Below are 26698 nucleotides of genomic sequence, written 5' to 3' on the forward strand. Positions count from 1 at the left end.
TTGAATCAACTAGACAGAATAACTTCCCTGAAGTCAACAACGAAGAAAGGCACTGGCGTCGACCGGAGAATTCCAGGATATACTCTTCGAACGATGCTTACACAATGTGAACCTTGCGACATGAAGCTAAGTTGTCCTACATGATGACAATGCGGAGTACATTGTCATCATGTAGAACAACCTGGCCCGAAATAATCTTTAAGTAAGAAATAGTGGTCGAGGTGCCATTGGGAATGAGAGGACTCAGTTACGTCCAAGAGGACAATCCCCATGCCAGGATACCACCACCACTCCGTTTCCAGTCAACCATGCAGTATAGTTGGCCGGAAACAGGCTGGATGGTCATAATGTGTTGTTTCATGAACTATAATGGAGATCGACCAACTTGCTGATAATAAGAAGGATCGGTGTTTATGAAAACAAATGGCTGAAAAGAAAATTGTTAACCATAAGCGTTTAAAAACAGAGATCAAGTTACTTCTAAGTGGAGGCAAAGTTTAAGGGTTGTGGCCTGGTATTATTTATTTATTTATTATTCATTGAGGGAGTCGAACCAGATTTACGTTATAATGAAGTTATATTTATACATCATGGGCACACCAATAATTATGTTTTTATTAGCACAAGATGAAAAAACGTCACTTGTGAGCACTAAGCAATAAGAAAGTCTGTGTAATTTATGTTATAAGTAATTTTTCTGATTTTCACCTAAGTGAAACTGTTATATGCTCATTTATTTATTTATTTAATGTCACTGTTGTTTTGTAATCTCATTTATTGTTGCACTGAATATGAGAATATTACCATATTGATAATCATACGTGGTTCGTTGTTGACCTTCGGTCTTGAGTTGACTGAAGCTACATTTTCATATAGATAAAGTATTTGACATGGAAAGCAACATTTGTAAAGCTATTTCAATCTGAATAAGATTCCACAAGGTTATGGTCCTGTATTATTTGTACTAAATTTGTGAACGTGGCTGATGTAATATCAGTCAGCAAACCTGACAGACTTTGGTGTTTGACACACTCAAATCGTTAATAAAATCGGTAGAATTTATTATATTTCAGTTAGCTTTTTTTAGTTTTAAATATTTTAGGTTATTAAGGGTTTTTAGTTTATTTTTTTTCCTATAAATTCATTGCAAAACTCTTTTTTTTTTATATATATTTCTGTCTTCTCTCCGAGGCAAACTGCTATCCTCAGCCCGGCTCTAAATGGAAATCTTCCTTATAAACCTGTCCAGCAACGTGTATATTCTAGAAAGTATTGCACAGTATATTTTTAATTTGTTTATTTCGTCTAGATCCTCATGTATTCACGTGATCAAATAATTTATCATGTTTAGCTGGCTCTTCGTGGAATTGTAATCATTGCGTGCAAATATCCTTTAAGAGTAAAGGTCGTTCATAACTGCATTCACTACTTGGATATCGTGTCTGATCGCAGCGTTTCCTCTTTCCGCATGACTGTATCAAATTATGGCGTTTTTTCCTCCAAGCCAATGAGCCCTTACATTATGAAGAAGTGATATAAGCTGACAGTTTAGCATTCATCATCGTGCAAACTAGATGAGACAACGGATTGGATATGACGTGTATGTAAGATCTTCAAAAGCCGAGTTCTTCTGAAATTACAGCCGAATAAATAATTTCAGCTACGATATAGCTCACTAACGACAATGTTTTTGGTTAGGAAGACCTGGGTTTGAATCCCATCTAGGACTTGCAAAACCTTTATTAGCGATTTTCAATAGAAGGTACATTAGCTTATCTCATACAAAGGTGGCAGAGTGATTAACCTTGCAAAATCTGTTTATAATTCCTTCAAAAGAAGATAAACAGGAAAGAAGAACAGATGCGATTAAGCAACCCAACATACAGGCCTCATCACCTTGGTTTCTTCGGCTGTAATTTTAAAACAACTCGGCCCAACCCTTAAATATCTCAGATACAAATATGCGATCCGGTGTCTTATCTAGTTATTTACTGCATTTTCCTCTCATTGAGCTATTCTCAGTTTGATCAAAGTGCTCATTTTGATCAAAGCCATTTTGATTATTTTGAAATTAGCGGAGCATAAAGACTACATTCGTAAATCACATCCGGATTTTCAGGTTTTGCCGAATATGCTACAGCAGAGAATCTTATGGAAAAGAGACTAAAGAAAATATTTAAACATTCGCACACTTTTCCAAAAGAAAGAAAGAAAGAAAGAAATGTCTTTTAAAGGAAACTATAAAACGTTCCTCCATTTTTCAATTCTTAACAGAAATTATTCTATTAACTTTCGTAGTTGTTCTGATTCACTGTTCGTTTACTATTTTAAATGAATTATCAGGCGATTTTATTCTATTTGCTTTTGAGCTTCACAACGTAATCATAGCTAAGTATCATGCGTAACATAGCAATAGGTAATTGATATTTTACAGAATTCGATTCAATTAATTGTACCATTTTACCTTCATTGCCTACACCAAACGTATCAGCATCCCTCCATGGTAGGTTTTCATTCCATCCTGCAACCTCTCACTGTGTGTTTCCTGATATTACTATCCTCAATCCGATCCCACCTGACTGTAGTAATTATGCAGCGTAGTTTGAATGCCGATCAACTCGTAATTTTGCGTATAAAAAAAACCCTCTTTCAAAAATATGTAATTTATACAGACTCATTGAGTTATTTACAAGCTATATCCTCTCTTGTGTACAATTAACATCCAGTGCTGTGTGAGATGTTACACCTGTTACGCAAAATGAAAATCCTTAATTTTGATGTCCGGTTGTGCTGGATATCCTTGTCCCAGTCACATTGGAATTAAGGGAAATGAGACTGCAGATGCAGCTGCTAGTTTAGTCATACTTTCTCCACGCACAGTTTGACAGTACCATATACAGACTACAGATCGTTTATAAGATCAGACTTAATTGCCCAGTGAACTGGCAAACAAATTAAGTGATATTAAGCCTGAAATAAGCATTGGCAGTCTAGTGAACGTAGATTCTTGCTAGGCTCCTCATGGTCACAATCATTTCATACTTTCTTATTTACTGAGGGCTGATGACCCACCCATGTGTGAAAAAGGCAACGCATGTCTTACTGATGTCATATTCTGGTGGAGTGCCAGCACTTCACACGAAACAGGACTGAAATTTTTACCTATTTAGCCGAGTCATGTACGCTCAAGGAGATGTTATCAGACTCAGACAAACTGCATGACGTTTTTAACGTTTTACAAAGAATTAATTTGCACAAACACGTTTAACTAATTTTATTGATATGTAGATACTGCATTGCTTAATTTAATTTTTGTACCTGCATATTATTTATTAATTTATCTCTGAATATTTATTAAGACCTTATGTACTGCTGTAGATTTCACTATGGCGCAGTATGATCTTTGCTGTCCTTGCGTCAATAAACCATAAACCAACCAATCATCTTCCTGCCTATACGCAAGATTCTGAGACTGACTGGAAGATTTTATTGAAATTCTCTATCTGAAAACTGTACAGACATTTTTCGAGTCATTTTATTTATGTTTCAGTCGGATTATTTTCAGCGACGAAATGACAAAATATATCAAAATAATAATACAATAACTAAACTCTTACTGGATGGATTTTAATGAATAGTTATTTAAAATCTCTAATTATGATTTGGTTTATGATTTTGCCTTGTTTTCACTTTGTTTAAATCGCTACAAACGTAGCGATTTAAACAAAGTAGTGAACAAATCTATCAAAACAAAAACTTTGGACTTAATGTATACCTTAACTCTAAACGGATCGAGTTAAAAAACCCGAGCTGCACACTTAAATTTTCTTTCATACAATAAGCATAAAAGATTTATTGTATTATACAATAAGAACTATCAAATTACAAAATACCATAACTCTCTGATGAACATTATAACCGTTCTTGCGAAAATCACAGAGGAAGCATTTCTCTCGGAAACTAATATTTTTTATCTCGCAAAAATAAATTGATCAAAATAACACACGCAATTAACAGGTATAATAGATAAGCCTCGTAGACTTGGTTGCTTCGATCGTAATTACTTCAGTTGATTCAGTAGAGGATAAAAGTTATGGAAGTTTAAGGAAGAAATTGGGAACATAAAAACCATAATTCAGTTTAAATAACGGGTTTTTTCGCGATGAATTCGATGGAAAGGAGGATTCTAATAACTATATATCGAAAGTTAAAAATGTTATTAATATAATGGTTTTTAAGTCACGCACTTCACATGACTGTGACTTACTAATTGATGGGATCAGATTTTTAATAGTTGGAAATAGTTTGGTGGAGAAGATAGCCATCAAGATCAGGAAGACCATCAAAATTGGAGATAATATCACCAATTTTGAGAGTGATGTAGTTCAATTCAAATTCGCCCATCCTTAGTCTACTCCTCACGTTTGGAATATTGCACCAAACCCAACCTAAAAATTTTCGATTTTGACCAGAGGAAGGCAATTTAGCTCACAGATGATCCCTCCTTTATTGACTCACATCAAACTCTATATCACAGACACAATGTTTCAACTGTGTCGGTTCCACGGCACTTCTATGGTCATTGCTCTACTGAAGTGGCATCCATCATTCCTCCATTTTCTATTTATCCGAGTAGCTGCTTCCCAGCATCCCTTTTCGGTGCAAACACACAGAACTTGTTCCTCCTCTTTCGTTTTTATCCCATCAACCTCTGTGGAAGTATTCTCAAGAAGATCTTGAAGATCTTGAATATCTTGAAGAGCTGCAAATACAACCTGCAGCTCTTCAACATAAATATAAACTTCTTGTCACTGGCTTATGCTAAATTTTTAAATTCTTACTTAACTTGCGCCACCACCTTTAATAACAGAAAAATATCATCAACACATCTAAAGTTCTAAAGTAGACTTCGTAAGGGCCAGATTCATTAAGCTCACTTACGGCTCGAATAAATGGCAGTCGAGCCTTCTGGTCCTTTGGCAAAACCTACTGTCTTAAAGAAGATAAAGCAGATCTGATGGCATCACCTTTCCTTAGAAGGAAAGATCAGACCTATCCTGAACTGAAGGACATCAGGAAACTCAGTAACCATTATACTAATAAGCTTTTGTTTTTCTGGATTTTCTCAGAAAATCCATTAAGGTCATATGCCTTGGTTGAAATGTTTTTTCTATTTTCTCCCAAGTCATATGACCTCAAACTATTCAAGAAATATATTAACAGATTCCTTACATTTTTATAAGCGCTTGCTGACACACTTGTGTCCTCAAGACTTATGACACAACACAAATGTTGTGTCATAAGTCTTGATATCTGTTGTGTGTGGAGTTAATAAAAAATCGGAAAACTTCTGATTTTTTTCTTATTGCTCTCTACTAGACCAGCATAACCGTTTGGCCACAGTGATGATTACCCCATATGTGGTTTATTCATGTTCCCTTTTTTAAAATGAAATCGGCGAACTATATTTCGACCTTCTTCCATAACAAGCTTTTAATATTCTCTTGAATATTTTCTCTTGAGGAAAATAGCAAATTCTTGTTGCAGAAACCTTAGGAACTTCTTTAAGATTTTTCTTACGACCTGGTTTTGCTCTTTCACTATACCTTTTAAACCTTAGTTTCTCATTTGAGAGATTTCACTGTATAGTAATAAACTACACTGAATAAACACTGAACATAGAAATGTACGACAGCCACCGATTATTTCAAATATAAAATAATTAAATACCATTTAGATAACAGCAAGAACATCGTTAATTTATATATATTTCAATAAAGCCGAAAAAAATCTTATTTAAATCAAGATGACATCCTGTTTTATGCGTGCTTAAAGCTACTGATTTTAGAAAAAAAGAAATGCTCAACTAGAGGGCGCTGGTATTTTTTATGGGGAATTCGAAACCTATCATTAGTTGTTTTTTAACACTCAGGAAATTTAAAACATTATTTCTGTTAAAAGACATAAAATATCTCGCGGGTATCATATTTAGCTTGAGCCTGAAACTCCTGCATAGATAAATCTTAACAATGCCAATTATTTATCACTAAGATAAATCCACAAAGACATCCACAAGGATATTTTAATATATAATTTCTAATAGTTTTAATGCAACGATGATCACACCCAAGCTCTGCCATCAGTATATTTTAATATTCTGAGAATTTATTAAAAATAATTATTCACAAAATATCACTTTTTGAAATCGTATTATTCAAAATAGCTTCATCACCACAGCAATAAGAATAACTAGAAAGAATAGGTAACGTAAGAAAGTTTTTCTTCGCTTTGAATAAGACATTGGACGTGTCTTAAATGGAGCCCATATTCTTTCTTTGGCAGTTAGAAGAGCGTTTCGTGCCCCGGACCATGGATGCGGCCCTGATAGGCGATACTGGTAAGGTAAGCAAGGTCCCATGATGCATGTCCAGAACAACCTTGGATCTGTAATAGCAAGACGAAGTAAATTAGGTTTCGCTCCAATGAGAGAAGCTAATTCATCCATGAATGGGATCCAATCTACCTGAACGGTGTGGCGAGCTGAGGCAACATACCGCTTAGCATTATATGCTCGCTTGGCTTCAATATCGGCCATCATATCTTCATAAGAAGGAAGAGACAGCTTTTTATTCATGAGAAGAGCAAACCAACGGGATTGCATTTCCACAATGGGAAAACAACAACCGAGAGCTTGAAAGAGTCCAATTATGATGAGAGATGGATGACTTAATTGAGAAGGAAAAGAATATTTGTAGAGAGATACGTCGTTGTTTTTGCACGCTACAGTGTCTTCGAGAAAAGGAAATTTAATAGTGTATCCTGTGGCTAATACCACGGCATCTAATTGCGTAACTTCTTTGTCACCTTCGAATAATATTCCTTCTTTGGTGAATTTCACTACATCGCCCTTCACTATAACTCTACCGGTTAAGAGTGTAACTGGTAAAGCATCGCTCATTGTTGGATGTTGACTAAATACTCTGTGCTTTGGTTTTAGTCCATATCTGTTATGGCTGAAATTTGAATTCAGTTCCCACTCGACAAAGAAACACAGAAGGTTGAATGGCATCGCATTTGCCAAGAATTGCAGTGCTCGCGAGACAAGATCAAATGGCATTCCTCCTGATCGCATACGACGGAATATCCAACTTCCTCTTCGGGTGCTAAGATAAACCTGTAGAGGAAAAAATAAAAGAAAATAAAGAAAAAGTAAGAAAATAGGCTTTGAAATGAAATAACACATATTTAATGTTCGCACATTCAAAAAAAAAAAAAAGATTAACGATTATGTTTATGAAAATGCATAAAATAGATGAATAAAACCACGTGGTTTTCGTTTATTGATATTTATACTTGCAAGTTATTTTTTATTTTTATTTATTTTTGTAAGGCTTTATTAAACATAAATACAAAATTATATGTCATAACAGTATTCGTTAGATTCCAATTTTTCAGAGACAGAAGAACGAATGCTTTAAAAATGTACGTACATTTTTTGCTTAGAATTGCAAATTAGAAATCAATACAAATTTCAGTTCCTCTTCCCCTCTTATTTATGTTGTAATTTTTACATTCAATTTAAATTTTTATTGAAATGTAATTACATTTCAATTAATATTTTAATTAATATAAAGCTGGAAATTATTGTACTGAAAATTTCTAATTCAAATTATCTACCGATAAATAAATATTCGTATATCACTTACTAAAGTTTCGGGTGTTGATTGGAACATGAATCTGCACAAAAACATTCAGAACCGAGGCTCTCAACATGGGTTTCCATGGTAGGACCGCAATATGCAAGCCCCACATTACTCGAACCAACATGCAGCTTCGTCTTCAGTGGTGCAAAGAGCGTGTGCAGTAGGTGAAAGGTTTGAAAGCTGTATTGTGGAGCGACGAGTTACGCTGCATCCTCTACCGAGCGGATCAACAGGTATGGGTGTGGTGAACGTCTCTTACTAGAATGCATAACCCCCAACTATGAACTTCGGAGATGGAGGTATGATGGTATCATCCTCGGAGACCTGTTTGCGGTGTCACGAACACTGAAGCCCAAGAAGTATTTGAACAATCTGGACAATGGCATGCATCCCACTTTGTGACGCTTCTACGGAAACTGATCATTGTCTTTTATGACAAGACAATACGTCGTGTCATAAGGCCGCTGCTTTAACTGCGTGGTTTTCGTACATGAACCTCACCGGCCTCCACAGAGCCCTGATCTCAACCCTATTGAAAATCTGTGGAATGAACTGGAGCGTCGGGAGAGATCAAAAGGGACGTTCACCCACAACAGTTCAGAACCTGATTACATGCTTACAGGAGCCCAAAATTCCTATCGATCTCTATCGCACGCTTGTGGAAAGTATGAAATGTAGGATTGCTGCAGTCTTCGAAGCAAAAGCAGGTCCTACATGTAATTAAGTTTGGCTCCATAGCTGTTGTTCCTCACACTATAGTGTCCATTGACTCCTCTTCAAGCATTGTAAGGAGGAGATCCTATTAACTACAGTCTATATGATCCTAACCTCTGTACTTGTATCGATAAATTCTGTTTTGATAGAGTCCATTAAAATTTTTGTTTCTAAGCATTACATTTTCCATTACGTACAGTCCTATACGAATAATAACAAGTTGGGTTAAAAATTTGAGATGCGTAACATACTAGCCTTTTTAGTTATTTTTATTTATTTTTTAATATATTGCTAGCCTGGAAGGACGTGTGATTAGCGCATTTGCTTTCCACTAAAGTGGCCCGGGTTCGAAACCTGTTTTTGTGATCAATGATTGTCTTTAGGGTGGGAGATAGATATCATTTTCCGGTGTGAGACCACCGCCCTGCCCCCCTGCCCCCCTAATGGACGCCTGAAATGGCTTGAAAAAGTTCCATGTTTGTGCTCTAGTTTTAAAAGGATCTATGGACTGTGTAAAATTATATTAAAAATTACATATAAAAACAGAACAATAATTCTTAATCACCCACGGAACTAATATATTATACGTCCTCGTACGTTCCCTTCAATAGAATTATGTCGTATTGCTAAATATATTCTTCTCGTAGAATATACTACCAACAATTTCCCGAAAGCAATTAACAATGCATAACTGGAAAGAAATAAACCTAAAAATTTCAAAACAATTAATTGTTGCTGTGACACTGCACGAAATTTATTTTTAGATGAAAATGCATGTGTCCCTTGCAGGTTTGTCTGCTTTGCAGAATGAAAAGTCTACGTTACCTTGATGAATTCTTCACTTTCGTACGAAACGGGCTAACTCATCCTTATTGCAAAAGTCACAAATGTTCTTCGCCTTCTAGGCGAAGTATTTGAATTCTCGCCTTTTCAACCGAAGGGAATATCAGGTGCTTCGGAAGAAGTGCCCCTAAAACCCATTTATTTTAGTCCGATTGGACTGACTTTACAGTGATCCTTAAGCAATATCACAAACAAACAAATTTCAAAATATGATCGAGATTGAATGATGAGACCAGTAGAGAGTGTCATTGGAGTGGGGAAAGATACTATTGGGACGGTTTGTCACTATTTTTTCTCTTATGATATAACGTTTCAGATTTGGTGGCAGGTTGTGTCATGTCGAACATCTCTATATTACTATTACAATACTTGATCAAAGCATGCAACACTGACAGATCTATGAGATTCAATTCAGAAGATGAATTACAGTTTTGACTGATTTTGATTTCTAGGAGAACTTTAAAATCATTGAACACATCTTCAGCAGAATGGCCTTTCTGAAAGCAACATATTATCCGAGAATGAGGACGTGTCTAGAAAGATTCCGAATTTATGAAAAACTCTGGAAAATTATTTAATTTTCTGGAAATTGAAAACCATTGGAGGACCTTCTACTCTTTCACTGGGAAAACAATAGCCATTGCTTAGTAAAATTATTGTAATTAATAGTTTCAGGGGTTTTCACACCCATCGTTCAGTAAATGATTAATACAATACACTGCCGACACTGAAAGATTCGTCCAACTTCAATTCACTATCGGGTAAGAGCTGCTAAGCCAACTTGTTTAATGCCTTCAATCACACGTGTGTCTTTACGCGTTTTACGCAATTGTGGAACGCTTCTGGAAAACGTTTTTCACTATCAAACTTTAAAAGGAATGATGAAACACTATCCATGTGGGTAAAAAATATATTTGGAACGGAAATACGTAAAACAAAGCGAGTGTATAAAAAAGACTATTTAAATACTCATTAAATGCAAATGATGTAAGCCTGACGTTTGATGGATGGTAGCTTTAATGTGTCTTCTGCGTGTTTTCTTTTTTTAAACAGACTAATGCTGTCTTTCCAGCAGACCGACGTAGATGAGGCGGAGAGAGGAACAAATCACATTCTTAATGATCCTGTATATTCAAGGACAGAAAATGCATCCTCTTTGTGTTTTATTTCTCCCGGATGTCAAAAAAATTCTCTCTGCAGGTTAGTAGAGAATTCTCAATGTGTTTCTAGTTTTTCACTGGCTCCTTTTAAATACAGCAGTGCCACGATGTTAATAAATGTATATTTTGCAGAATGTTTGAGATAATTCTGAGTAATTGTTTCTTTGATGAGTGTTTAAACCATTTTGTTTACAAGTACTGGTTACTGCATTTCTTTTTTCACCACTGCATTTGATGAAAGAATTTCTTCTGCACTGCTGACAATTGTCTTATTGGCAGTTATTTTTTTTGCAACCAAGGTATTCAGAAAAGGTTACAGGGACCTCTCTCCAAATTAGGGCAATCTAACAGTACCGAATCACTGATAAACTCGAGTAACACGACCTTACTTCTCCAAACTGGAGAAGTAAGGTCGTGGACAGACAGGGTTTGAAGGAACCCTTGCTGTACAATAGAGATATTCAGTTCCTAAGGAAAACGATGTCGTATTCACAACAGTAGAGGGAGGGACTCACAGTCAATCATAACATCTTCCAATGACAAAAAGTAACCCTTTAAATCATTCTTCTCTTCTACATTCCAACACCGATGATAAACATACGTATTATTCCTCTATGCGAATGAAAGGTGAATGCATGCGCAACCTTTTCTTTCGTGAGAAAGCAATACGAATCCTGAATAGCTTGGGTAGCAAGAAGTCTTCCGACACTGGCGGGGGCTACCAATTGTGTCAATACAAGTCACAGAGCAAGAAAAGAGTAGGATACCTGAGGTTCAGATTATGATATTCTTAATCTAAGTGAGACAAAAGGAAAAATTAAAATACTTCTACTGAACTGGCAGAAAAGGAGGAGGGGGAGGATGGAAGTGAAATGCTGTCCTTATGGATGAGCTTTTATTTTATTTTATTTTTTGCAGAAAAAGAAAGAATCAACTATTGGCAACAAACGTCGGATGCAGGAAGGTCATGGATGATGAAGCGAGATTCTGTGGGAGGTAGAAATGAATATTTTGGGGTATTCAAGTGGAAAACATGGATGGTGACGACAACAGTTGGAGAGTTGCGAAATGGAAGTTGGGCCTGTTACGTCTTTTTCGGATCACTGGACCACAGCATTAGTACTGAATGTTTGCTAGTTCTCTAAAAACGTAATGTCCCTATTCACATAAGCCTGACTTTTAGGAAGGGAGTATCTCGGAGCAGGCTGGTTATCAAGACATGCTGAGCTCTTGCAAAACATCGCAAAAGTTCAAAAGTGAGTTTTTCGTTAAAACATTGTGTACAGTATACAGTACCGATTATAAACCTCCTGGTACAGTAAACAAATATCATGGGTCGAAATAACCAAGAAAATGGAAATTAGCGCTACACACAAAATGATTCAAAGCCCTAGATCGCTATTTAAGGTTAAATCTCTCCAAAGAAGTCAATTAATGGGACATAAATATTTAACTCCTAACAATAAAATTTAAGTACTGATGACGACATCACAGATCTACCTGTTATTGTGTTGGTAACTGTAGTGTGTGTATACTTGATAATACTATAGTAAGACTCTTGAGAAAAATAACGATCTACAAAGATTGATCTAAATAAGAAATGAATGTAATAGATTATGTAATTAACTTTTTGTGTGTGTGTGTGTGTGTGTGTGGTTTCAATTGCAACTGCACTTTCTCAACAAGAAGCGAGATTTCTATACCCATTTGTTAGTCTGTACATTGAAGTTTTCGATAGAAACATTCTTAATAAAACCTCATTGAAATCCAAACTGTAGCTCAAATATGATAATATATTTGTCTTCAGCATATGACAATCTATAAAAGAAGCTGAGCGGATGGCCTTTTTAAAAGTCGAATAAAAAATATTTGACAATCTATGTGAAAATTAAACATTGTACTATCTCTGCTAGAGTAGCAAATATATTTCTATAGGCCAGCAGGTTCCAGTGATTATTCTCATTTCAACACGGATGTGTAGATATAATGGACGATACCTACTCTTCGTTTAATGTAGAAACTCTTTCTGCAACACTAAGGACTGTAATGTGGTTATTGCTTGACACATAACAAAGCCTAATATTAGCAAACATACTAATTAGAAAGTATAATAGATTAACACTGGGAAATTCCCTTGACATCTTCCCAAGGACAAAGCATTAGTAAATCTCTTTGACCACAATCCCTGAAGCGTAAAGCTTAGTTTTACTTGAGAAAGAAGACATTCATCACAAGAAAAGAAAAGACATAAAAGAGAGACCTAAATAAGGAGAAGAAATTACCATAATCAAACTAAACAATAGACTTTTTTTTCGGTTGACTTTAATTTAAAAATCCAAGCTGAAAAAAGACAGCAGTATTTATACAAAAGCGAAAAGAAATACGCAACTATATCCGTAAAGAAAAACTCCCACTTTAAAAAATAAATAAAAAAGTTGGTCATTGGAAATCACGCAACGCCAGCAGAATATGAATTTTCCTCAAATTCCAAAACTATATCATCTACCAAAAATACATAAACATAATACACCTCCAGTCCAATAGTAGATGGAATCAGTTGAACTAAGAAAAAATGTTATGTGATTGTAAATATTACTTTTTAAATTAAAAACTTCAGTCATTTAAAAATAATTTCCAAAAATTAAAACTTACAAAATTAAAAATTAAAACAGAAATCACGAGCATCTATTTCAGTTTTAATCTCCTGTTTGTTCGTCAATGTTGTTCCTGACATTTTATAATTAATTAATAAACTTATTTCTAATTGAAATTACTACCTTATTTTAACATTGCCTGGACTGACACTATTCTATATTTTTTAATAAACAGCCTCCTGACTAACTGAAGTTGTAGAGATGAGCTCTTCGCAAACCCCTCTCTCTCTCTCTCTCTCTCTCTCTCTCTCTCTCTCTCTCTCTCTCTCTCTCTCTCTCTCTCTCTCTCCTCCATTCTCCTCCACCCATTCGTTAGCCTGTACATTGAAGTTTTCAATAGAAACATTCTTAATAAAATCTCATTGAAATCCAAACTGTGGCTCAAATATGCTAACAATATATTTGTCCTCTGGCTCAATCAACCCGAAATATATTGGCACTGCTCCTATGTAAAAGATACAGTAACTAAAAATAGGTACAGTTAATAAAGTGATGGCAGAGTCAAATTTATTGCCACAGTCCTTCTATAAAAGGTAAGTTAATATTTTTTTAAAATATTTAGACATCATCGTATCAGACCTATCCACCCAGAAACCTATGAAGAAAAGAATCTAAACGTCATCCATTTTCCTGGAGTGTACAGGAAATGTGATAATGTGGAAACAACAGATGAACTGGAAGAACGCAAAGAACATTAAAACTGTTATTAAAATTGTTATCAACGTGGGGCTATGCCTCACATGCAGTTAACTACAACGTCACCATCTGCTCTAACACTAAACTATTACACAAATCAAACTTTCAATCTGAAAATGTGTCTCGTGAGGTTGCTTTGCTAACTGAAATATGCCGGTAATGTAAACAAGTGTGATGGGATGAAGTGTAAATACTCGTAATCAAATTTGTTCAAGGTCACCTCTCCCGAGAAGCCAGTCAGAGTGCAATAGTTTGGCTCACCGTGTAGGTAGAAAATGTGTCGCCACTACGTTGAGCTTTGTGTGGCAAAATCAGCCACACAATGTGTAAACACATATTAGATTCGTTTTTCCAAAGCAAACGTGTCTGACTTACTGCTTGTGTTTTGGCTGGACGAATTTTAATGAAATTATGAAAAATTCTCACATCTCAATTTTCCGATGCAAAATTTAACAAAGTATTTCGAAATGATACTAAGGATTAATCTATTGCTACTCAATAAAATCATCTTGAAAAAACAATTGGTCATCAGAACAGTGGAAAACCTTACCAAACAACTTTACATCATCAGCAATGATAGAGAACATTTAATGTTTGAGCCTGAAATAATTTATGAGTGTACTAAATAACGAGGGCCCTAACATCTAATACTATGGTACAACTCAGAGCAACTTTGCTCTTTTAAGACTTTTCTCTGAAAACAATACTTCCTACTGTTAGTAGGAAGTATTGTATTGTCAACCAATTTCTTACCATCCTTACTAGGTGATTATTAATACCTATTTGGTGCATTTGGAGAAGCACGTTCTTATGTGGAAATATAAGAAAATCCTTACCAATTACTAACTGATTTAATACAACAAGCATTGCTTTCTCTATTAAGTAAATCGGTGAATCTTGTCCGTCAAGTTGTAGTTTAAAAATATTTCCGGTGATATTTTTGTTTCGACCCCATCCACGAGGGTTTGATTAGCCAACCGATAGTATATTAGTTCCGTGGATCGGCAATGCTTTATTAATGTCTTCTAAACCATTATTACTTTCTAATTATCATTCCTCTCTTAGCTTTTATTCTTCCTCCAAGGACAAATAATCTCTGCCATTGAGGAATTCCACGTAATTAATGTGGTCGATTATTAATTTCTCCAATGCTATTATCAAATATGTGATATTATTATCCTAGTAGCTTTCCATATATTGCTTTAAATAACCATCAGGAGTTGCTTTAGAATTTACTGCCGATTGTGTTATCAGCTTTTTATTCTCTACACAATCTCTCTCAAATTAAAATTCCCATTAATGATATGCATCATATTTCCTTATCTCTTTAAGTACCTGGCACATAACATCACTGTCTCTCTCACCACTGTGGTAACATGTACTCACCCTGAACTGTATACAGATCCGATATTTATTATAATATGCGGCTGAAATTCCTGTTATGAATAGGAATTTAATGTATCATCAATCTGAGCCGAAATATTCTTAGATAAGCGATAACACTTGTAATCCTTTTTCACTTATTCGATCTTTTCTGAAAACATTAACTGCCAGTTTAATGAACAAATAATAGCGCATAGTGAGATTGATTGGCAACATATATCCTATATATAGCCTACGTGGTTATGAGTAAATATCAGCATATTAGCACCGTTTTGTTTTGTTATTTTACTTTGCGCAAAGTTAACTAAAGTTAATAAAAATTAAATAAAATTAGTAAAAGTAGTTTTTAAAAAGTTGGTTTTTTTGTAAAAGTCACAAAAGTTATCAAAACGTTATTTTTCGACAAAAGTGAACAAGTTAATTTTTTTTTCAGAAGTTAACAGCATTTACTCAACTTTTGCAAAATCTGATAAAAATATGGGGAACTATGATTGTTATTAGAAAACGTTTTCGATGGCAATTATGAGCGAAACGACAGTCGTCCTAACATATATATATAATATTTTTTTTCTTATCTATTATTTTTGTTTTGTTTTCTTTTAAATTAAAAATATTTTGTATTTCTAATTTTTGGCTATGTTCGTTTATTTTCTAAATATCAGACAGTTTCGTTTAGAAAATTCAGAAAGAAAAAAAAAATATTTCAAACTTGGTTTATCTTATGCTCGGTTTTTAATACGAATTTTCAAATTTGAGGTCAATCGCTTTACAGACTTCAAAAATTCAGTCAAATTTCAACATTCATCTTTTTATCCAATGTAAGATTTCAAGTGCATATTTTTCTATAAATTTTATTTTAAAAGTAAATAATAAATATTGAGCACCTATCGACGACTTCAGATGATCCTCGAAGCTACTATGAAGCGAGTATCACTCTCACTCTCTCTCTCTCTCTGTGTGAGTCTAAAGGTTAAAAGTCCACGGGCTGTGAGTCAAGTACATCCTCCTTGATAATTACATAAAACTTGCAATTATGAAGACTTTTGGGAAACCTGAATTCTTAGACGTAAAAACCTGTGTCATCTTCACATAAGACTAGTGTTTTTAGCTGAGAAATCATCTTACGCCTTCTTACAATTCTTAAACCTGGATTAGAAGTTCATCTAAGAGATGAGCTCCTAACGTCTTTCCCGCTAGATGGGAGATATCGTTTCTTTCCGTCTATACTAAGGCGCTTTCTTGTTCATAGATTAAAAGTATTTTATTGATTTATTTTTTAAAATAATTCTGTTGCATTTCCCCTGATATATGCTAACATTTATCTGAAACGTCTCATTTCTTACCTTGCCATTTAAGTCTGCTACTATAAATGAGAAATTCTGTTTTATTAATTTCAGTATTCACTTTGTGTTATTTTTTAAATAATATGTTTTTTTAGAATTTTTTGCATAGAACTTCCAATTATGAATTGAATTTCTCAAAATGTAATAGACTTATTTGCTTTTTTTTATCCATCTGTATATGATCATTTTATTCCTTGACTGGCATTGGATGTTTTTTTATTATTATTAAAATTTGATATTTTTACTGATCACTTTCCTTTGCCTAGAGTGCTCTGAATCACTTATTAATTTATTATATGTAATTGCAAAAGTGAAAATTTATACAGTGTACGTATATAGTGTCTCCATTGCTTATAAATGTACTCTTTATAAATTCATGATATTTAAATTGCATATGATTTTCATCCCGGACACAAAACAACCATCGTGTTTATCAGAGAGTGTATTTCCTAGTGGTTTGAGAGAAAAAAAAAGCCCAAAATGTCTGAAATTTTCCATGCTTTGATTTTAGAACAGGGATCTCGATTAGTTAAAAGGTGTTATAAATTTCCTACTTCTCGTGGACCAGAAAGAAACCCATAAAATCATTAAAAATGAATTCCGTAATATTCTTTATACACCACCATAAATTTGTATCCAATTATTGTTATTTATTTTTCTGATTTGTTTTGTGTGTTTCTGATTTTAAGCACGCCTTTGTGATTTGTTTATTAATATATCATACATCTTCCTTCTCTTTATTTACGACATATGTAACGAAAGGAATATTTTCCTGATAACTCATCCGGTTTTTCTTTTATAAAAGCGAAAAGAAATTGCAGTATTCCTGACCAGTAATTAGACCAGTAGTTCCATGAACAAAAAGGAAGATGAGGTACTAGTTGTAAAAAATGGTAGAAAAATACTGCATGATAGGAATAGTGTAATTTTCTCTTTTTCTACTTTGAAAAACTTTGTTAACTGAGGCTAAGCTAGCCGTCAGTTTCCAAGCGTACTTTTAAGAACTTGTGTTACGTGTTAGAAACGCCATAAAGATTTAAGAAATCACAATTGCGAAAGTCGTTTGACCCCAAAATGTTATCTTTCTACTTCGGAGTGGCCGCATTTCTGTTGACGTTTGAGTTTAGTACCAATGGAAGCTGATGTTTTTTTTTAATTATTTTTTTTATGTGGACTACTGGTTCTCGTTTCGCTTTCTGTATTTAGGTTTAAAAAACCTTGGTCTAATTTTCTCACATTATAGCTCTTCAGCTTCATGAACAAGCTGGGCGATCGTTGATAACGAGTCACGAATTTCGGATTACAAAAAATGAGCAACAGGTTCACATCATCAAAATCTGTCATGAATAAGCCTCTAATTACTAATATTGATGACTTTGGATTTTCATCTTATCGTGTATTGCATGGACATTCTGGGCAACCTACTTCCTTCTTCAGTTTATATTTTTTTTTCTTTAAAATAAAATAAACACTAATCTATTTATCTTAAAATTTGTGTGTTTTAATTTCCTCGCCCCTTAAGATTTTCCTTCTTTGCAGCCCAACTTAAACCGAAGGCATCTGCTACTTCTCCCTATATTTTCTGCTTAATTTTCTTTCTCCGGGTAAAGAATTATAAGCATTGTTTTTTTTTTATTAACTATGAGTACATATTTTTCTAAATTTCAAATTCAGTGGGAATGGCACTTGCGTCCTCCGCTTGGTCGCTAGAAGTTGGACTTAAGTTCAAGTCTAGTCGCCGACTGGAGGAACTTTTTCCAAGCCTTTCATCGACCGATTCCCGAATTAGTTGATCTCTGGCACTGGCAAGCGGGTTTTTCCTCCAGGAAACTCGGGTTTTTCATCCCGTAAACTCAAGAAAATCGACCGTAGTACCCACATTATTTTAGACAGTGACATATCTTGTTAGGGTTAGGTACCAAGAGATGGTAGCACTTGTTTGCCAGCTTCTTCATCGGTGGCTGCTGTAATTAGTGATAGACATGGGCCAGCTATCTCTGATTGGCTACCGGTGGAGATTGAACTGCTCACTGTCTCCAAAAGCTAGATATTGTATAAAGGCGCTGGCCTACTCCCTATAAGGGAATAAAAGGCGTTAGCTGATTTATTTTTTATTTTTATTTATTGCACAACTTAAGAATCAAAGTCAGTGACTATCCCATGCGAGTGTGTTTGATCCCTTACCAAATATAAATTCCCAAGTAAATTAAAAACGAATTGGAAAAGAACATTACAAACAGGAAATAACAACAATCGATCACTTCCTGATACGCGTCATAACCCTATGTACCTGTTTGCACACATGGCTGAATTCCACTGCAGCATCAGCTCCGGAGTTTCCAATACCAATCACGGCTACCTGTTTGCCATCATAACCATCTGCATGCTTACTGCTGTGAGTATGAAACACTTTCCCTTGAAAATCTTCTCTTCCAGGAAAATTAGGAATGTTTGGAAACACGTGATGGCCATTACACACCATGACTCCATCAAATGTCTCCTCCTTGAGTAAATTTTCTTTTGTATGTCTTGTGGTTACCACCCATCTTCCCGTGTCTTTATAATCCTTTGCTGGCACGACTTTCACAACTTCTTGGAAGTACTGGATGTGACGAAGAAGATCAAAGGTTTCCGCGTAAGTTTGGAAGTATTTTATTACTGAAGTGTGGTGCATGAAATTGGCGAACTCCTTCGGTGGAGGAAAGTCTGTAAACGCACTCATCTCCTTGCTAGTGTTGATCACAGTTGTCCTCATAACCGATGCTATGCCGTCTACGTCATCGTCGCGATACCGCCATAAACCTCCCCAGTTGCCAGTTTGTTCGAAACATACGACGTCTAATCCTTCTTCTTTGCAGCATTTGATTGCCGTCAGTCCACTCACTCCAGATCCGATGACTGCAATTCTTTTTGTCATTTCTCGCACGATCTTTACTGGATACCTTGGTGAATTGAACAAGAAGCTTGAATCTACAAATGAAATGTTTTAAATTTTATTACGTTTCTAATTGTATGACTAATACAAAGTAAACAAAGCGAAATCATTCATGGATGCTCAAGTATAATAACATTATTTTGATTTGAACTTTTTGACCTATTTTAGACTTATCTATTGAAGACGGATTATTAATTCTCTCTTTTATTTTACTTAAAAAATTAAGGGATTGTACTGATTGGTAAAAGCAGAATGGAGATGACTTTCTCAAAGAACAGAAATGGATGGAATGAAGACAGACGTTGTTAAATTCGGTCTGTATGTTTAGAGTTGAACAGTGTTATTAGAAAAAAAACGAAGAAATTATAGCAAACAAAGCAGCAGAATAATGTCCATGAAAAATACCCATAGAAAAGGGACAATGTCGATACAGAGGCCTATGGAAAAGAGACTGGAAGGAGTATAGAGAGAGATTCACCCATAAAGAAGTCACCATCTTCTGCATATCATTATTGATGATATACAGAAGATGGTGATCTTCTTTATATCATTACCCCAAACGTGAGAACAATATTCCAAGGTTAGTCAGATCTATAATTTAAGCAGGAGAGCGTTATTTTGAACTAAAAGGAACGCCAATTTTCTTTAGTCCATGAATGTAATGTTTGTGTTCCAGGTCACAGTCAACCCCAAAAAGGGAAACTGCTCTTGTAAGCATATCCGAATATTATCAAAAGTAAGTGGGAGCGAAGTCTTCTTTCTTGCGAGTAATAAGACAAAGGACTGAGTTTTAATAGTGTTAAAGTTCACTAAGTTGCCTTCATCTCAGTTGAGAATGGTGATAAGATCAACATTTAAATCACGTATTATTGAAGCTCTTGAGGCTTCAGTTATTTCAGTACGACAGAGTTTCTCAAATGAAAAGAAGAAATGGAAACTACTGTCATCAGCGAAACTATGCACAGGATTTGAAGTCAGAGAGAGGAGAAAATTGACGTAAAGGAGGAAGAGTGGAATGAGTACAGAATTTTACAGTTCTTCAGCATTGATAAAGAAATCTGTAGATGTCGCTGACCGTACCAATGTAGGTACGGTTAGCGACATCTGCTCTAGAACGGCAATGACAGAATACATATTGTTGATCGCTAATTAACTGGTGCGTCTCTAGGTAATGAAAAAAATGGATGGTAACATTTTCTATCGCTTTGAGAGTACCGAGGTGAGAGCAATGGGACGGTAGTTTATGTTTTAATAGCTCACTTTTATCTCGTTTTTAGGTACAAGCTAGATAAAGGCTTTGGGTAGATGCCAGATGAATATAACTTATATAAGCAACACAGGATGGGTGTTAATTCTGGAGCGCATGTTTTTGGGTACAACTGTAGGAATACCATCTGGATAAGGAGAATTATTAATAGTGAGATTAATCAGAATTTCTACTAATGTCTTAGTGGAGAAAGATCACCGTGGCATGCAATTCAACAATAGTCGAATGAAAATATTGATGCCAAAATATGCCTTATCCTTGAGTGTGGGTTACCATAGTATACCATCAGGATGTAAGAGATAGATTGGAACAAGTAAAGGAAGAAGTTACGCCCAACAGCCTTAGCGGGACGCACCACAATGCTCGATTGCCAGTTTATCAGGAGGCAAGCTTATTGCATTTCATTCTTAAGAAGTCTGTTTGGAACTGTTGATAACTTTCACATCTGTTTCAGGCTGTAATGTAGGCTGAATGAGAAGCTTGGGTTTTTGATATAAGCATTAGACATTTTTATCATGGACTGCAGAGCCACGTTTTTTAGACAACCAAGGCTTGGATAACTGGAAAGATTCGTTGATTAATTTAGAAACCTTTTGGCCAAATTTTTCTTAGGACATATGAAATAAATTGTTTAACAAATGTCAGTCAAAATCGCAACTGCCAAATTTCAATAAAATCCAAATAGCTAACATTGGAATAACTTGCAATGTCTAGCAAACTTTGCCTCCTACAGTAAAGATTGTGCTTCATCAGTTGAACTGTAACTGTAGCATAATGATTAAGAACAGTAACATAATGATTCTGTCTATAGTTTCATCATAACTACTAATACAAATAATAATAATCCTTTACAGGCCCTTAATTAGCCTACAACTTTGGAATAAGGCAGTTAGTCAATGCCTAAATATACATCTTTGCGTAAACTAAACGAAAACTAAGAACCATACTACTTCCGAATGACGCTGACTAACTCACCTTTAACTGAAAAGGCCTGATAAAGGTGGCGAAGAACCGGTTCTTCGCCACCTTTGAGAATGATATAGGAAACCGATAACAAAATGCGGTTTTAACGTAGTTATGCAAAAAAAGGTGTCTATCAATGCATTCCTACAAAGACGTCTTTATATATACAGTACCTATCTGAAATTCCATTAACATACCTCTCTCTCTCTCTCTCTCACACACACACTTTTGTTTTTGCTCTTTATCTAATTAATATTTTCATTTAAGTAGACTAAAATTTTGATGATATTTACTAAATCAATTATATTATTTTGATCTTTATTTGCATAACTTCTTTTCGTTTACACAACATTGTCGTCCTGGTTGCCTGAATAGATCGTACTCCTGCTCTTCAACCAATAAGCAGTGGGGGTTCCAATCCCACTATGTTAATGTGTTTACTGGATAAATGAATTTCTTACTCTTTGTATGATTCTGCTAATAGTTTGTACTTTTTCACATTAAAAATTATATCTTGAATACGATAACTCCGATTGTTCAACTCCTCTCTGGTCTGAAAATCAGAATTTCTTACGCATGGCAGTCAGTTCTACTTCTAAGCATTCTTTGACTCTAAACTCATCCCAAGAGTTACGTATGTTTTCTTTCTTTGCTACACACAAGAGAACCTGTTCATCTAACAAACACAGCTCCCCTCAAATACACGAACTCTTAAAAAAAAAAAAAAAAAAAAAAAAAAAAAAGGAAAACAGCGTTGCTTGAAGATAAGCCTACCTTGAACCATGACGGAATAAGAAGCCTGTATCTTATCAGCTTTTTGAATTTCAGGCAGAATAAAAAACACTTTTGTTGATGGAATTTTTTAAGTCAACTTTTAGCATTATGTTTTCTTGGCGCATGACGAATGCATTTTTCTTTGAACATTCGCTTCTTTCAAACACAGTCATGTCGTTGTCTAGCCCAGTCCGTTGCGTGATCTTTTAATGTCCTTGGGGGATATCGTTTTATAGGCCTCGAAGAATACATTACTTCACCAGCCGTGCGTTTTATGCATCTATTAACGTGACTATGTTTGTGAAGCGTTGATTGTCTTTAAAATCTTGCAGGTAGGTGAAGTTTACGGGTAAATTGCCAAGAATAAATTATGTTCGAGGTCCGGTTTGTCAAATAGTTTTGTTGATCTATTTTTCTTGTTATTATTTTAATAAGGTGGTTGACTACACATATAACGGACGCATGCGACACATGACGGTAACGAGACAAAGTAAAAATCCTGGATTATCCCGCGTGCTGTATTCAGTTTTTAATAAGATTTCAATTGTTACAACAAACTACATCATTGGTTACCTGTTTTGCAGTAATGTGTAACATAAAAAAAAGTCATAAAATAAATTCTAGTGCATGCTATTGTTGGATTCAGTGGAAGGTTTTTTTAGAATCTTTTTCGAGGTCTTTTCTTACAAATCTGAGTGTTGTGCATTTTTACAGAGCAGTAGCTAGGCAACAATTCTGAATACGCTGACAGAAAACTTGGGGAACTATTAAAGTATGTAAAATACTCGTAAAATCGCCGCTCTGCATAAAGCATCAAAACGATAGCGTATTAAAATATCTTGACTTTCCATGCTGGGTAGCTAAGTCATCTAGTAAGTAATAAAGTGTTATTATTCGTATTCTTTCCACCTGTTCAGCATTTCGTTCTTTCCAAGAACAGTAAATGATCACAACGTAATTAATACGAACAGTAAAAGAAGAAACAGTAAGAAGAGTAAATTACCACAAAGTAATTATGAGATTGGCCGCGCGGTTAGCCAAGGTTTCCTGCATTCGATTCTCGTCGCCGACGTCAGGATTTAAGGATCTTTCTTAGACATAGCCAAGTTAGCCGGTCTTGGGCGTGGACGGCAGGTTTTTCTTCCCAGTTTATCTGGAGTTTTTCTTCCCTCAAAGCAGGCAAACCGGACTTAAGAACACAACGTTTCACAGACAATTACACATGGTTGAACGTGGAGGTAACGACCCCGCTTCGTATTGAGTTGTGAAACCCAAACAATGGGAGACCAACTGTTGGCACTACAGCCCCATCTACTGTTGTTTTCGCAATAAATAGAGTGAGGTAAATTACGGTAATTTTCAAGATTTAGCATACAGATAAATGTTATTAAGGATCGTCAAAAACATACCTGTTGGTAGTCTTCTAGAGAAGAGGAGGAGGAAGTTCTGCCGAAGTGTCCTTGCGAAGATCTAATGGCTAATTCACAAACTACGATCCTCTTATGAAATATTAATTATGGAACGGTTTCTCAGCAAGCTTTTATTTCACAGAGAAGTGCACCTATCCACGTGACTAAACCATCTTTGACTGTTGGCCAGTTAGTTTATCTGTTTTGGATTTACGACAGAAACAACTAAGGTTATGATGCCAGTGTGTTATGTCTGTTTTGTGGAATGAAAGACTTGAGTTTACCAGAGTTAAAACCGCTGCCACCTCCGAACAAGACTGGCTAATCACCTTCACTTGAAAAGAAAAACGTAAGATTCCTAATGTATAAGACAGAATTTGAACCCAGGTCTTTCCAACTAAAAAAACACTATCGACAGCTATTGATTAAAAATATAAATAAATGAGGTTTACCTGGTTTATTGTTTTCGAACTCAATCTCACCCTTCGTGTAGTTTGTTTCTTATGTTTTCTTAAAGCAAGAATTGTGGCAATACAACCTTGTCTCGTATATGCACGCGATGTTTCTTGCTCTCTCATTGGCTTGTTTTGGTCTTATCCTTAATAATCATTCATAATTAGTTTCAACGTAGATTTTGAATTTCCAAGTTTCTTTTCCTTTAAAAATCGTCCATTGTTCATTTATATTATAAAGATACTCATATGAAAAGATGTTATTTCTGGTTTCTTTCATTATATTTCATCGAAAATGTAATTTTAAGGAAAAAATTTAATTCCAGTTTTTCAGTTTGAGTATCGTAATATAAGACTTTAATTTCAATATAATACTAAGTCAAACATTCGACTATTAAAATACGTTTTCTTTAAATTCCGAAATCTATTATTTCAAAACAGTAGAAGAAAAATTTTAATTAAATTAGTTTGAAAATAGTAGAGATGTTTTTAAGATCATTTCGCATTAAAATATGAACTAATTATTAATACCTACACTGTTAGATTATATTCGGAATTACAACAGCACTTAATATACGTCTTAAATAGTTCCCTTTTCCATATGTAAATATAAGTGCTATAGAAAAGCATGCGAATTCACTTTCATGTGAACGCTTCAATCTCTCTCTCTCTCATAAGGAGCGTCCGTACATTAGTCCGTAACGACATTTTAATTGGAAAAACGTTTGTTAGAATCTCATCCAGTAGTCGAAGGACGTTTATAAGAGCTTTTCAAATGAAGGTAACTTAGCCGGTCGCATACAGTAATAGTTGCAAACAAACCATTCAGAAAAATAAATTCAAAAGACATAATGCATAGCCTTACTAATTTCCGCTGTGATTGCAAACAAACAGACAGACACAAAAGAGCCATGTTTGTGGATGAAATTTTAGAAAATTTCAGCATATCAGTAGAAGATATACGTTGTGACGTAGTAAGGTCAGTTTAGTTTACTTTTATTGACTCGGTAAAACTTTAATATGCTAATTAAAAGGCTTAATGGCGCACGCACGCGCACACAAAAGAAAACAAATCAAAGGAAAAAAACCAAATAATTTCAAATGGATTTTTGAGCGTAATACAAATCGACAATATTGGATTTCGGCATAATCTAATATGGAATACAAGTATTTGATTTCGAAATTACATTATGAATATGAACACGAGCGTACTGACTAATTAGATCCATGCTAACTGGTCAGTATGTCGGTCATATTAAAATGTAGGTCACCATTTTGTTTCCAGTTGTCTTAATACCTGCAGGATAGAAGAAATGGAACGATAACTGCAAATATCTACGACTGAATCACTAAGAAATTCGACTTTTATTATTATTATTATTATTGAAATACAGTTTCAAACATTACACAAGGTTTGTAAATAGTTTTAACCAGTCGAGTGCTCCAGATTACTACTATTAATAATAATAATTTACCAGAATCACATTTATTTAAAATAAATTCATTTAAATATACAATTTAGATATAAAATCTTATCTTTAAATCATTTTAAATAAACGTATGTTTTTATTGTAGTCAAAACTTCATTGTACTATGTCCAAGCTGGTTATTTGCTAAAGCAACACCAAACACCTCTAACGGCCTAGTTTAAACACACACAAACACAAGTACATTACTTATTAAAATAGTGTCATGGTTACCTTTAAACTGGTCGCCAAGTTACTTCCTAAATCTTTCTCCACAGAGCAGATACTTTCATGTTAAAGAGCTTTTGCGTTGAAGACCCACTTTGACTAACGTCTGCTTCTGCAGGCGGTTATAACAGAAATAAACCGAAAATACGTTAGGCGCGTGGTAATACAAAACCAAGGGTGTATAGACTGAATATCAATGAGCACTCATAGCAAGCTTTTATTCGCGTTTGTTAGTGAAGGTCATTTTTTTAACATTTAAGTATCAAGGAAAAGATTTCGAAATATCGAAACTTACAGCAATAACAATAATAACAAAATTGTATGTTGATTAATTCAGCGATAAGGAAGTAATTTGATATTGGAAAAAATTATGAATTAATAATATCACAGAGCAAACAACGTAATAAATATAAACAGAGCCTTCAAAGGCTCTGTTTATATTTAATCAGAGTAAAGTAAAGCAGTAAAGTAAACATAAACAGAGCCTTCAAAGGCTCTGTTTATGTTTACTTTAGTGCTTTATGTTTATGGTTATCTTTACTGCTTTTAATTTTGAAGTTTTATTGAAAGCGATTTGATTAATTTATTTAGCAGCTCAAAACTGTTCCAATGTAATCAAACTGTTTGTACAGCTAATCATTCATAAATAGCAATCTTCACTTGCATAAATAGCTACATAAATTAGCAAAGCCAACAAAAAATTAATGC

General features: G+C 34.8%; 1 protein-coding gene across 1 annotated transcript; it reads right to left on the reverse strand.

Annotated features, from left to right (window-relative positions):
• Positions 1 to 6132: 6132 nt before the first annotated feature.
• Positions 6133 to 26103, reverse strand: LOC150097531 (flavin-containing monooxygenase 5-like). Its single transcript, XM_090407326.1, has 3 exons — positions 25997 to 26103; positions 18787 to 19466; positions 6133 to 7174 (listed from the first exon to the last, which is right to left on the reverse strand). Exons 2-3 carry the CDS (start codon positions 19411 to 19413, stop codon positions 6215 to 6217), a joined length of 1587 nt encoding a protein of 528 aa, XP_090263452.1. The 5' UTR covers positions 19414 to 19466; positions 25997 to 26103; the 3' UTR covers positions 6133 to 6214.
• Positions 26104 to 26698: the final 595 nt, after the last annotated feature.

This window comes from Typopeltis vanoorti, chromosome 17 (assembly GCF_054136105.1).
Source record: "Typopeltis vanoorti isolate ZY-2024b chromosome 17, IOZ_Tvanoo_1.0, whole genome shotgun sequence".
NCBI lineage: Eukaryota > Metazoa > Arthropoda > Arachnida > Uropygi > Thelyphonidae > Typopeltis > Typopeltis vanoorti.

What these genes read in the sequence shown, in the direction of transcription:
- LOC150097531 (XM_090407326.1), bottom strand. Translation starts at nt 19,413, where the DNA reads ATGACAAAAAGAATTGCAGTCATCGGATCTGGAGTGAGTGGACTGACG. An exon ending in TCAGCCATGTGTGCAAACAG is followed by an intron (nt 7,175 to 18,786) that starts GTACATAGGGTT and finishes TTTCCTCTACAG; the next exon opens with GTTTATCTTAGCACCCGAAG.